Source organism: Balaenoptera physalus, assembly GCF_965194825.1.
Source record: "Balaenoptera physalus genome assembly, chromosome: 12".
In the NCBI taxonomy this organism is placed as follows: Eukaryota; Metazoa; Chordata; class Mammalia; order Artiodactyla; family Balaenopteridae; genus Balaenoptera; species Balaenoptera physalus.
Window position 1 is genome coordinate 64,149,597 of NC_138897.1, and position 12,131 is coordinate 64,161,727.

At 42.3% G+C, this 12,131-nt stretch overlaps 1 protein-coding gene across 3 annotated transcripts in view; it reads right to left on the minus strand.

Moving 5' to 3' along the window:
* L3MBTL4 (L3MBTL histone methyl-lysine binding protein 4) overlaps positions 1-10,479 on the minus strand; it is a 318,381-nt gene extending 307,902 nt beyond the window's left edge. For 2 of the 3 annotated variants that reach the window (XM_082418695.1, XM_082418696.1), the window contains exon 1: positions 3,441-10,479. In XM_082418695.1, coding sequence (XP_082274821.1) covers positions 3,441-3,512 — 72 coding nt within the window. In that variant the 5' untranslated portion in view covers positions 3,513-10,479. The remainder of the gene's footprint in view (positions 1-3,440) is intronic. The other variant, XM_082418694.1, reaches the window with a different exon arrangement.
* Positions 10,480-12,131: the final 1,652 nt, after the last annotated feature.

A 12,131-nucleotide genomic window follows, 5' to 3' on the forward strand; every position in this document is an offset into this window, starting at 1 on the left:
GCCACTGAAAACAATGAGAAGATTTGCATCTCCAAGATATACATGCTTAAGCACAAAAATGCGAAGTACAGAACAATAGCCAGAGTGTAAGCCCATCTGGGCTATGTATATGTATGTATTATGTATATATGTGTACGTGCATAAAGGATTTGAGTTTCTTAGCTTTCTTTTTTGTTTTTTTGTTTTGTTTGTTGATCCCTATATAGATACACAAGAAAGTGTAAACAGTGGTCACACCTTTATGAAAAGACTGGGGGTTTAGCAGGTGTGGGGAGAATTTACTCAGTAAAGAATTTACTTCTTATTTCAATACCTGTCTGTACTATGTGGTCTTTTTTCACCATGTGTCTGCATACTGAAAAATATAAATAAATATTTTAAAATTCTACATGGAAATACTAGTCTAGGAAGACAGTCATTGACAGATATTAATATCAGCATCTAAAAATTATCACATCTCCTGACATTACTGTCTCAAAAGCAGATGTTTAGAAAGCACCCAACTGTCATCAGTTTGATGTTTTATGTTCTTAACCTGCCAAGGCTATTTTGCTTGGCTGGCTGGAAATGTCACTTTAAAACAAGAAGGGTAACATAGAAAGTAAAGGATGTTATTGATATTTCAAGCAAAATTCAAAACATGATTTCAGTGACGGAACCCCTTTCCCGCCACGGTGAATGCAGCCACAGATGTGACCCTGCTTTGTGAATTAAACCATTCAACTTAACTAATGGAAATGGACACTGGCAATGAGCCCCAAACGGACACGGCAACGTGGAATTCACCCCAGATGCACATCTTTCCCCTGGTCTTCTGTGAATATCCTTTAAAATAATTTTATGTTCTAAACACCTCAGACCTCAGATGAGTAACACGGCCCTCACAAATATCATTTTCTTACTATTGACCAAAGAAGTCCATTTGCATGGAGATGTTATTAAACACCAGGACCATCATTCAACAGATATTTTCGGAAATCCAGCTACGCAAGGCGCCAAGCTCAAACAGCACCTGAGTAGTAAGTGCTGAGCACCCCTGGGGTTCACAAAACCGAAAACCCCAGCGTGGGATGGAAATAATGGTAAAAGCACCAGCATTAAATTGGAAACCAAGTTGGGCTTTAGGAGAAAACTGGGATTTGTGCCAATGCAGATGAGCTAGCAGGTCAAATATTCATTCATGTTGAAGGGCAAGGTAACAAGAACTAAGACGGGGCAGTAACAATTTTAGCTGCTTAAAGGGAAATGATACTGAGAAAAAGTAGAAAATATATTTAGATAGGAGAAGTGGCCTCAAATTTTACACTAAAATATTTTTTAAATATGCAGCAGACGATATGGATTAGCTCTAGCACTATTAGCAGGTAAGATGTGTCCAACTTTTTCCCTGGGACAATGCTTCTCAAATATGGCCGTGTATCAGAACTGCCTGGAGGGCTTGGTAAAATACAGACCACTGAGCCCCACCCCCCAGAGCATCTGGTCAGCAGGTCTACAGTGGGACCAAAGAAGCTGCATTTCTAACAAACTCCCAGGCAATGCTGACACTGCTGGTCCAGAGACCACAGCAGGAGAACCACTGTCCAAGAATAACTTTAAACACATCAAATACCCTGTTCTCCTCAGAAGACATGACACGGCAGACCTAAAATGCTGAGAAGAACAGCATCCTCACATAACTCAAGACACGGGCAGGCCTCCCCACGTCTGATCCAAGCAACCTCTTAGACAGCTAGTTCTCTGGGATACACTTAGACCACTCGGCGCTCACGGTACCGGTCCCGTCTGGACCTCAAGGGGAACAGGACCTCAGCCCCCACGTTAGCCACCCCCCTTCCCAGTGGGGCTGAGGCTGAGGAAACAGCTCTCTAGCTTGATGCGGGCCTATATGTAACATCTTAAAACCAACCGCAGACCAGATCACCGCTGGACACTTCTCATTTAACGCCTGGAGGTCGTGGAGCCACACCAACCTGGCATCAAACTGAAGAATGTAAGTATGACACTGCGTCACTTCACCACTGCATAATGTGTAAATGCACGACTACAACCCACAGGAAGACACCAAAACCCACCCCCAAATAAATGACGAGAGCCCCTGAGAACGCTCTAATGGCCTACCATCCCCAAAACCATCAGCACGGAGGAGGTCTCCTGGTCACTTCTGCCCACCCTGACATTTGTAGGAATACAAGAAGTTGTCATAAGGAAACAGCACAGGGAACTAGAGGCACGATGCAATGTATGTCCCCTAGATGTCAAGATGTTACTGTGACATAGTTTTCAGATGTAATTAACATTTAAACAGTAGAATCTGAGAAAAGCAGGTTACACTCCACGGTGAGGTGGGCCTCATCCAATCAGCTGAAGGCCCTGCAAGAAAAAAGACTGACCTCCCCCTGAAGAACAGGGAATCTGCCTCCAGATGGCCTTTGGACTCAAGACTGTAACATCAACTCTTTTCTGGGTCTCCAGACTGCCACTAGTCAGTCCCCACCACTGCATGAGTCAATTCCTTAAAATAGGGCTTCCCTGGTGGCGCAGTGGTTGAGAATCCGCCTGCCAATGCAGGGGACACAGTTCGAGCCCTGGTCCTGGGGGATCCCACATGCCACGGAGCAACTAAGCCCATGAGCCACAACTACTGAGCCTGCACTCTAGAGCCCATGAGCCACAACTACTGAGCCCACACGCCACATCTACTGAAGCCCGCGTGCTCTAGAGCCTGTGCTCTGCAACAAGTGAAGCCACCGCAATGAGAAGCCCGTGCACCACAACAAGGAGTGGCCCCCGCTTGCTGCAGCTAGAGAAAGCCCACACGCAGCAACAAAGACTGAACACAGCCTAAAATAATAAATAAATAAAAATAAATAAATTTATTTTAAAAAATTCCTTAAAATACGTCTCTCTCTAGAAATATACATATAATTCATCATTATCAAGTAGGGACACAGATTGTGACAGGGCTGTCAACTACTCCTATTGGTTCTGGTCCTCTGGGGAACCCTGACAAACACAACCTCTACAGTGAGTTCACAACCTCTGTCCCTTACTTGATAATGATCGATTACCTCCATCTTTTTAAAAGAAAAGCCCTCCTTTCACCTTTCATATGAAGATTATCACTTTCTTTGGCTGCACGGCGTGACTTATGGGATCTTAGTTCCCCGGCCAGGGATTGAACCCGGGCCCTTGGCAGTGAAAGCACCAAGTCCTAACCACTGGACCGCCAGGGAATTCCCAAGATTACCTTTTAAAATGTACCAGAGTTAATGACACATATATTCTATACCACGCTACATAAAACTCAACCAGAAGCAACCGGTTTCGAGTGACTGAAAAAAACATCTCTGCTGTCACTGTAGGAGATGTACAAATTACACTGCGAATTCCCACAATGAGCACAAACTACAGGAAGGGTCCAGGAACTGACAGCTTACCAAGCATCCATCCTGATTCAAACGCTCTCTGGAATCCATCCTGAGCTTCCTCTTCCTGTTGGGCTGTTTCATTGCCACTTTAGCACTCCTTAGCAGTGTTTTTCTGAAAAATAGTGCCACAGAAAGAGTGATGGGGTTTTTTCTCCTTTAGAATTACAAAAACAAACAAACAAAAATAACCATGCTTTCAATTATACTTCTTATAACTGTTTGCCATAAATACCCTGATAAATAAGCTGACACAAAAATTTCACTGTTGATTTTACAGCCCCTAGTACAATAATAAATTAATGGGGAAAAGAGATAAGTTTTCCACCTCATCTAGGATACATGTCACAAAAAATAGATATTATTTCTTTGGTCCTCCCTCTCATGAAATTTTGGTTTTCTGCTTAGCTGACCTAACCAATTAGGATTCGCTGCAATTTTCCTATACAGCTTCTGTACTCACATGGTCTGTCTCCACAAGTGTCAAGGCAGAGGTGTTCTAGGTACGAGGTCCTAGTCATACAAGGCATAGCACGGCAATCTGCAACAGAGAAGAAAACTTTTCACCAATCCAATTTATCATGACCATCCTTTGGTACATTAGTAAGTAGTAGGCATTCTTTAATAAGTTACTTGGAATTCGTTTTTTGATAGAGCGATTAACCATGCTGGAGAACCAACCACTAGTATTATATAAGTCCCATTGGAGCTATAATTCAGAAGGTCATTCCCTTTGAATAATTTTAACTACAATTTACCTGTAAGTTTTTAAAAGTTTAATGGACTCAAATCACCTGTACTCCCCAGTGTTTTAGAATCATATATCCAACTTCTTATTTGATATGTCCCCCTGAACAGTGACCCTAAATACTACAGACTGAGCACATTCACCACTGAGCGTGTCACTGCCCCTCTCACGGCCGCCCAGTTCCACTCGCTCTCCATATTTGCACTAATGATGCAAGTGGCCATGTCCGCCCCTGACAGTTGTTCAGACTGTGCACTGCACAAGAGCACCAAGCCAAGGGGCCAGTGGAAGCTGAAACGCACCCTGGGCTCTGCACACACGCCATTCCTCCTGCCACAGACTTTCCATCCGCCAGGAAGAAAATGTATCTTTTTCTAATTCAAAGACCCCTTTTGGGCTAATGGCAGCCCTGACATTGCCAGAGATGGAGGAGCCATTGCCATCGCTTCATCCTCTCCATCCCAGCCCACACTCTCAACAGGTTTGGTGGGTGTTTAATCTACTCAGTGTGTCTGGAATCCATCTTCCCCCTCCACTCCTAACTCTGACCCGCTCCAATCTCGTGCCCTGCGACGTCCGCTGGAGCATGATGCGCCCGTGGCTTCGCAGCCCCACACTTTTGCTGGTCCCTCAACCTCAGAACCGCCCCTCCTTTGTCAACCTCTCTAACTCTTACTCATGCTGCACGACTCCAGTGAAAGACTTCCCATCGCTGAGAAAAGCCTTCCTCGCTCACCCCTCCTGCCTCCGACGGACCAGGTGCGTCTCTCCTCACATGCAGCATACCTGTCCTTGCCTCTGCCACAGTATTCAACACTTCAGACGCGTCATGTTTTTCATTTTCAGATGTGTCTCCCCTTCCGAGGCTGTAAGCATCCTGATGACCAGGACTGTGGATGCCTGATCCCTACTTTCCACTCTCTCCACGGTGCCACCTCCCAGCAGACTCTCAACATGCCCTGAACTGCATACGCACATCTCTGAATCACAGAGAAGCCTTGAGCCCAGTGGATGTTAGTTCTCGACCCATACGATACCCCTGTTAGAATGCTGTATGACGGGAGCGAGCATGTTCTCAAACTCTGTAAGTCCCTTCTCTTTCTCCTTCGTATACAAAAAAAAACAACAAGCCACAAACAAACAAAAAACACTTCCGCATATCCGTTTGCTTCTAGTCAGATGATATTCATGTCCTTAAGACAGGCATTTTCCTGTTAAATTCAATAACACTGCATTCATTTCGTAGGACGTAAATACAGTTTATCATGCCTAGCTCCGGGTAATACTCCGAACATCTATGCAAATGAACAGTTTAGACTTGATGCCTGTAGCAAAGTATTCCTGCACAAGACAAGCACGGCCAAGGCTGGCTTGCACATGACTAATAATACCCCATGGCTTGTCAAACTGAAATCATCTGGCTACTGAGGATTTTCTCCTCATGGTCAAAGTGATCCGTCTTGCTAATACCTGGTAATTATCTCAGTAACTCTGATCGGTTTAAAAAAGCAAGAAAGCCTGAATTTATATTATCATATATTGGGGGGGAAATGGAAAATGTTTATGCTGAGGAGAAGTTTAAAAATACAACTTAGTAATAATTAAATTCCCTTTACACTTAGAAATAATAAAGCAAAATATAAAAGGTACCTAACAGCCCATATAAGATTTTGCTGCCAGGCAAAAAAAAAAGGAATCAAATACAAATTCCATCAAATACAATACAAAGGAGATGAATGATATGTAGACAGATGAGAGATAATGGATGGATCGACAGACAGACAGACAGTTGGGAGACAGGCTGACAGACAGACAAACAGACAGACAGGGAGGGAGGGAGGTCTGAGGTGGTCCCTTCCACCGTCAGTTCACAGGACGTATTCTAAGCAACCGAACAGAACGCTTGACATAAACTGAACCTGAGTCCTTGGCACGGTATCAAAATATATGGATTACTCTGATTTCCCATGATACGTGGCCTACCCCCAGGGGCCCCAAATGTCACGTTAGCCGCATGCCTCCTTGCTGAGCTTTGAAGAAATAAAAAAACTTTAGAGCCAAGGAAGAATAATGTCAGATTCTAAAACACGGTAAGGAAGCGTACCGTCTGGAAGAAGCGAAGGTGAGCAGAGACAGAGGCTGGGCAGAGCAGTGCCCCAGTGCACTCTGGCACTGCCACAGCACCCAAGCACTGGCTGCAACAGACAAGGTTATTTTAAGTGATTTTAATTAAGGAAACTCCTAAATAGTATTTTATATTTAAACAAAAAGACAGATGAGTATATAGAACTGATTTATATTTCTATGAAGAATGTGGAAATAGTGCAAGGATTTTTCAAATTAATCCTCTTAATCATTTTGATTTCCCTTCATGGTTCATAGAATTTTCTGTCTGCACATGGCCAAACACCTGTCTTACTGACCTCCAAATTAAGCAGACAGATTTTTATTTAGAAGGCACACGGTTTTAATACTTCAAATTAAAGGAGTCTACAAACAACAAAAATAATGCAGTCCGCCTATGTCCAGTTGCTATTTGGTAATTGATCACCTACTATCATCAGGACGGTCACAGGTACTTTGCAGAATCTAAGGAAGATTCTTCAGACATTCTAGAGAGGAAGAGAAGCACAGTAGCCATGCGCCCTGGATAACCCAGCATGGTTCTGACTCGTGGCCTCCCATACTGGCAGAACTATTAACAGCACTGCCTTTCACTCCCCAAAATGTTCCCAATTAAACAGGAAATCGTATGGTCACTGTATGGATAAGAAACACACATAAATTAACAAGAAATATAACGCATGCCTTTAAAGAATTACGAACGGGCAATTCACGTGGTGCTCCCAGAGGGAGAGAAGGTCCAACACAGATCAGAAAACATACTATGGGGGAACATTTCAGCTGCTTCCAGGACGCTGCATAGAATTTAAAGTGAATTTAGCACCAAAATATCCAATACAAATATCCAATGACTGCTCTGATTTCCCACCATTCCAAAGATGTAACCAGGCTAAAATGTATTCACTCAGTTGATACTCAATGCCAATAACGCACAGTAGTGGGTGTTTGAATAAATTAAGTAATCACAACTGAAAGCATTGCGACAGCTTGTGCATGAATTGCTGCTCCCCTTTGACTGTATTGACAGTGACAGCTAACGTGACCTGAGCACCTGCATACACCAGGCATGGCCGGAGCTCCTCTACAGGTAGACTTTCAGTTCATTCTTATTCATTAATTCTTATGACAATGCAACTTCTTTAAAAACCATTATCACCTCCATTTCACAAATGAGGAAACACTGCCCACGGCTGCACGACAAACAAGTACCCAGTACAATCCTAGAGCCGCTCATTTCAACACCAGACTATGCTGCACTTTTACAACTGTCGTGTAGACTTAGTGATCTGAGCCGCAACCACTCAGGTGCACTCAGGTGCCAAGCTCCTGCCGCTACGAGGATCTAAGTAAGAAATGGGTATGAAAGTTCCTCACACAGCTTGTGCCCACAGTTGACTTGTATTGTCTCTTTACTTACATCAGGGCAGCCGCCTACTCTCGTAATTTAAAAAAAAATTTACCTTTATTATCTATGCTGCAATCTTAATGGATTAACAGTAATGGTGTATTAATTGTGCAATCATTTGTGTTGCACAATGCCTTATGATCAGAGCACAAGACGTCCCAAGATTCAGGGTCCAAAGGGTTATCACACAGGGTTACCCGAACGCAAAATATTATAAACAGATACTTTACTAGATGTATCTTCAAATTTGAATTCTTTCTGTCACCAGTGCAGCTGTAACAAAATCAGATAATGAAAAACATATTCCCTTTCCCTGCATGTCTGTCTGTCTCTCTCTCTCTCTCACACACACACACACACACAATTACAGCAGCAGTACCAAAGATAAAGGTCCCAGAGAACATTAGCACAGTAATAAGTCTGGTAAGTCTATTTTAAGGTCTACCTGTCTGAATTCTTTCTAGAACAATATTTAACAATTTACACTCCATTCAAAAGTACCTGGTGGCTAATATACACACAAACTTTACCTGTTTATAAGACAGTATCTCTTAAGAGGTTTCTTCCATACTGAGGTCTCCATACTTGAACCAGCTAAGTTTCTAAAAATTCCCTCTTCAGAACTTCCTGCCAAGATGGAATTGTATATCCTTGCTTTGAGATAGCTCTTGGCTCCAAACAAAGAACAAAGCCGTTAAAATACACACCAGTTAACCTTCTCTGTAAACCAGCAGCAAATGAGAAACTAAGTGGCCAGCAAGGCTAAGGCCTAAGTCTCCTGGGCTCAGGGCTCCAGAGCAAGAGAAGACGGAGAGGCCAGAAGTCCAGCCCCCCGAGGGAGAGGGAACCGACAGGGTCAGCAGGTGAAGGTGCTGGAACCAGGCTTGTCCTTGAAGCCAAGAGGCAACAGGAGGCTCTGCCGGTCTCGCACGGGAGCAAACGGAGCTTCTGACACAAACGCTCTGGGTCTCAGATGCGGGAAGAGCAAACGCTAGTCCCGACCAGGAAGTGGGCTCCGGGGAACCAGGCTAAGGCACACTCACAGCCAAAAAGCCAGGGGACAGGAGGCCCATATCAGTGAGAAAACAAAGTCCTCCCACCCACAGTGTACCTGCAAATCAAAATTCAATTCACAAATACATCAAGAAATCAAATGCCAAGAAGGACAGTCAATAAAATCAGCCACTGGGAGAAGAATTCAGTCCTGATGAAATTTATATAATAGAAAATACTGGTGAATATTTTAAAATAAATAAGCTTAAGATGCTCAAAAAGATACACAAAGGAAAAACTTTAAAAATGAACAAGAAGGGCTTCCCTGGTGGCTCAGTGGTTAAGAATCTGCCTGCCAGTGCAGGAGACACGGGTTCGATCCCTGATCCGGGAAGATCCCACATGCCGTGGAGCAACTAAGCCTGTGCACCACAACTACTGAGCCTGCGCTCTAGAGGCCGCAAGCCACAACTCCTGAGCCCGCGAGCCACAACTACTGAAGCCCATGCACCTACAGTCTGTGCTCCACAACAAGAGAAGCCACTGCAATGAGATGCCCGCACACTGCAATGAAGAGTAGCCCCCGCTCGCCGCAACTAGAGAAAAGCCTGTGTGCAGCAACGAAGACCCAATGCAGCCAAAAGTAAATAAATAAATTTTTTTTAAAAAATGAACAAGAAATTATGAGCAATAATACAAGTAAAAAAAGAGCTGTATATGAAAAAGCTAAAAATCTTGGAAATGTAAAGTGTAGTCAATAAGATAAACAAGCCTGGCATACTTATAGCTACACAGACCAGGAGAAAAAAAAAGAGCAGATTCAACTTACTAAAACCAGAACGAAAGAGGTTATATCAGCACTGATCTTACAGAAATCAAAATTATTATAAGGGAACACTATGAAAACTGTATGCCAACAAATTAGTAACTTAAGGTGAAATTCCTAAAGATACACAAATTACTGAAACTGACTCAAGAAGAAATAGAAAATCTGAAAAAGCCCAGGCTCAGATGACTTACACCAAATATTCAAAGAATTAATACCTATTCTTCACAGACTCTTCCAAAATAAATAGAATAGGAAGGAATACTTCAGATTCATTCTATGAGACCACAATTATCTTGATTCCAAAACCAGACAAGGGTATCACAAGAAGTGAAAACTACAGACCAATATCCCTTATGAATATAGATTCAAAAGCTTCAACAAAATACTAGCAAACTAAATCCAGCAACATATAAAAGTATTAACCAACATGACCAGGAATGCAAAGTCAGCTTAACATTAGAAAATTAATTAATGTAGTATACCATAGTAAGAGAATGGAGGACAAAACCACACAATCACATCATTAACACAGAAAAAGCTTTTGACAAAAGCAATACCCTTTAATGATTGAAAAAATAACATTCAAAAAAACAGGAATAGAAGGCACTTCCTAAACCTGATAAAGAGCATTTATGAAACACCTGTAATTAACATCATACTCGTTGCTGAAAGACCAAAAGCTTCCCCTGCTAAGATCACGGACAAGACAAAGATGGCTGCTCTCACCATTTCTGTTTAACAATCTTCTGGAGGTTCTAGGTCAGGGCAATTAGGCAAGAAAAAGAAATAAAAGGCATCCAGATGGGAAAGGAAGCATTCTCTTCTCTTCAATTTTTTGGAAAAGTCTAAGAAAGAATGGCATTAATTCTTATTTAAATGTTTGGTAGAATTCACCAATGAAGCCATCTATCTGGTCCTTGGCTTTTCTTTACCGGGAGTTTATTATTATTATTATTATTATTATTATTATTATTATTATTATTATTATTATTACAGATTCAATCTCCACAGTAGTTACGGATCTGTTCAGACTCTCTATTTCTTCATGATTTAGTCTTGGTAGGTTGTATGTTTCTAGGAATTTATCACTTATCTAGGTTATCCAGTGTCTTGGCATATAATTGTTCATGGTAATCTCTTATGATCCTTATTTCTGTGGTATCAGTTGTAATGTATCCTCTTTCATTTCTGATTTTGAGATTCCTCTTTGTTAATTAGTTTAGCTAAGGATTTGTCAATATATTGTTTATCTTTTATCTTTTCAAAAAATCAACTCTTAGGGTTTTTTTTTTTTCTATTTTCTATCTTATTTATTTCTGCCCTAATCTTTGCTATTTTCTTCCTTCTGCTAACTTTGGGCTTAGTTTGTTCTTCTTTTTCTACCTCCTTTAGGTTGAAAGTTAGTTTATCTGAGATCCTTCTTCTTTTTTAATGTAGGCATTTATCACAATAAATTCCATCTTAGTACTGCTTTTGATGTATCCTCTAAGTTATGGTATGTTGTGTTCTCACTTTCATTTGTCTCAAGGTATTTTCCAATTTCCTTTTAGATTTCTCCTTTGACCCAATGGTTGTTCAAGAGTATGTTATTCAATTTCCACGTATTTGTGAATTTTCCTCCTGCTGGTGATCTCTACTTTCACTCCACTGTGACTAGTAAAGATACTTGGTGTGATTTCAGTCATTATAAGTTTGTTAAGACTTGTTTTGTGAACTAAGTGATGACCTATCCCGGAGAAGGTTCCATATGCACTTGAGGAGAACCCATATTCTGCTGCTGTCCGGTACAAGGTTCTGTATCTGTCTGTTGGGTTCATTTGGTCCACAGTGTTGTTCAAGGCCTCTGTATCCGTACTGACCTTCTCTCAGGTCTTCCATCCATTACTGAAAGTGGGGTTCTGAAGTCTCCTACTGTGCCTGTGATTGTTGCCTACATCTCCCTTCAGTTCTGCTAATGTTTGCTTTACACACTTAGGTGCTCTGAAGTTAGCTACAGATGCATTTGTAATTGTTATATCTTGCTGGTGGATTGATCCTTTTATCATTACATAATGTTCTCTGTCTCGTGGCACTTTTTGACTGAGAGTCTATTCTGTCTGATGTAAGTATAGCTACCCCTGCTCTGTTCTGCTTACCATTTACATGAAATATCTTTGTCCATTCCTTCACTTTTCTCAGTCTCAATTCTTGACTCTCCTGTAACACAGTGAGACATCCTCATTCTTGCCATGGCTCCATCTGGACCAAATGCACTGCCTTGGGCTTGGTCTATGACTTGCTTTGGCGATTGGCAGATGGTCTATGAGCTGAGGCTTAAAATGTGCTTGTGCAATCTGTCCTGACCTCACTGCAGTACAACATCCGCCGTCAAAACAGCGTGCCGCAGTTACCCTTTGCTCCCTCAGAGCGGGCCCCTGAATGAACACGGGTAGAGCACACCTGAGCCCGACTCACAGCCTGCAGCCCGGCCCAGCACACTGAGCCTGGAGCCTATTATAAACCACCCAGGCAAGCCCAGCCTAGATCGGCCCAGTCACAAAACACCTAAAGATCTGTTACTGTGCAAATAAGTATGTATTGTTTTCAGATGTTGAACTTGGGGAG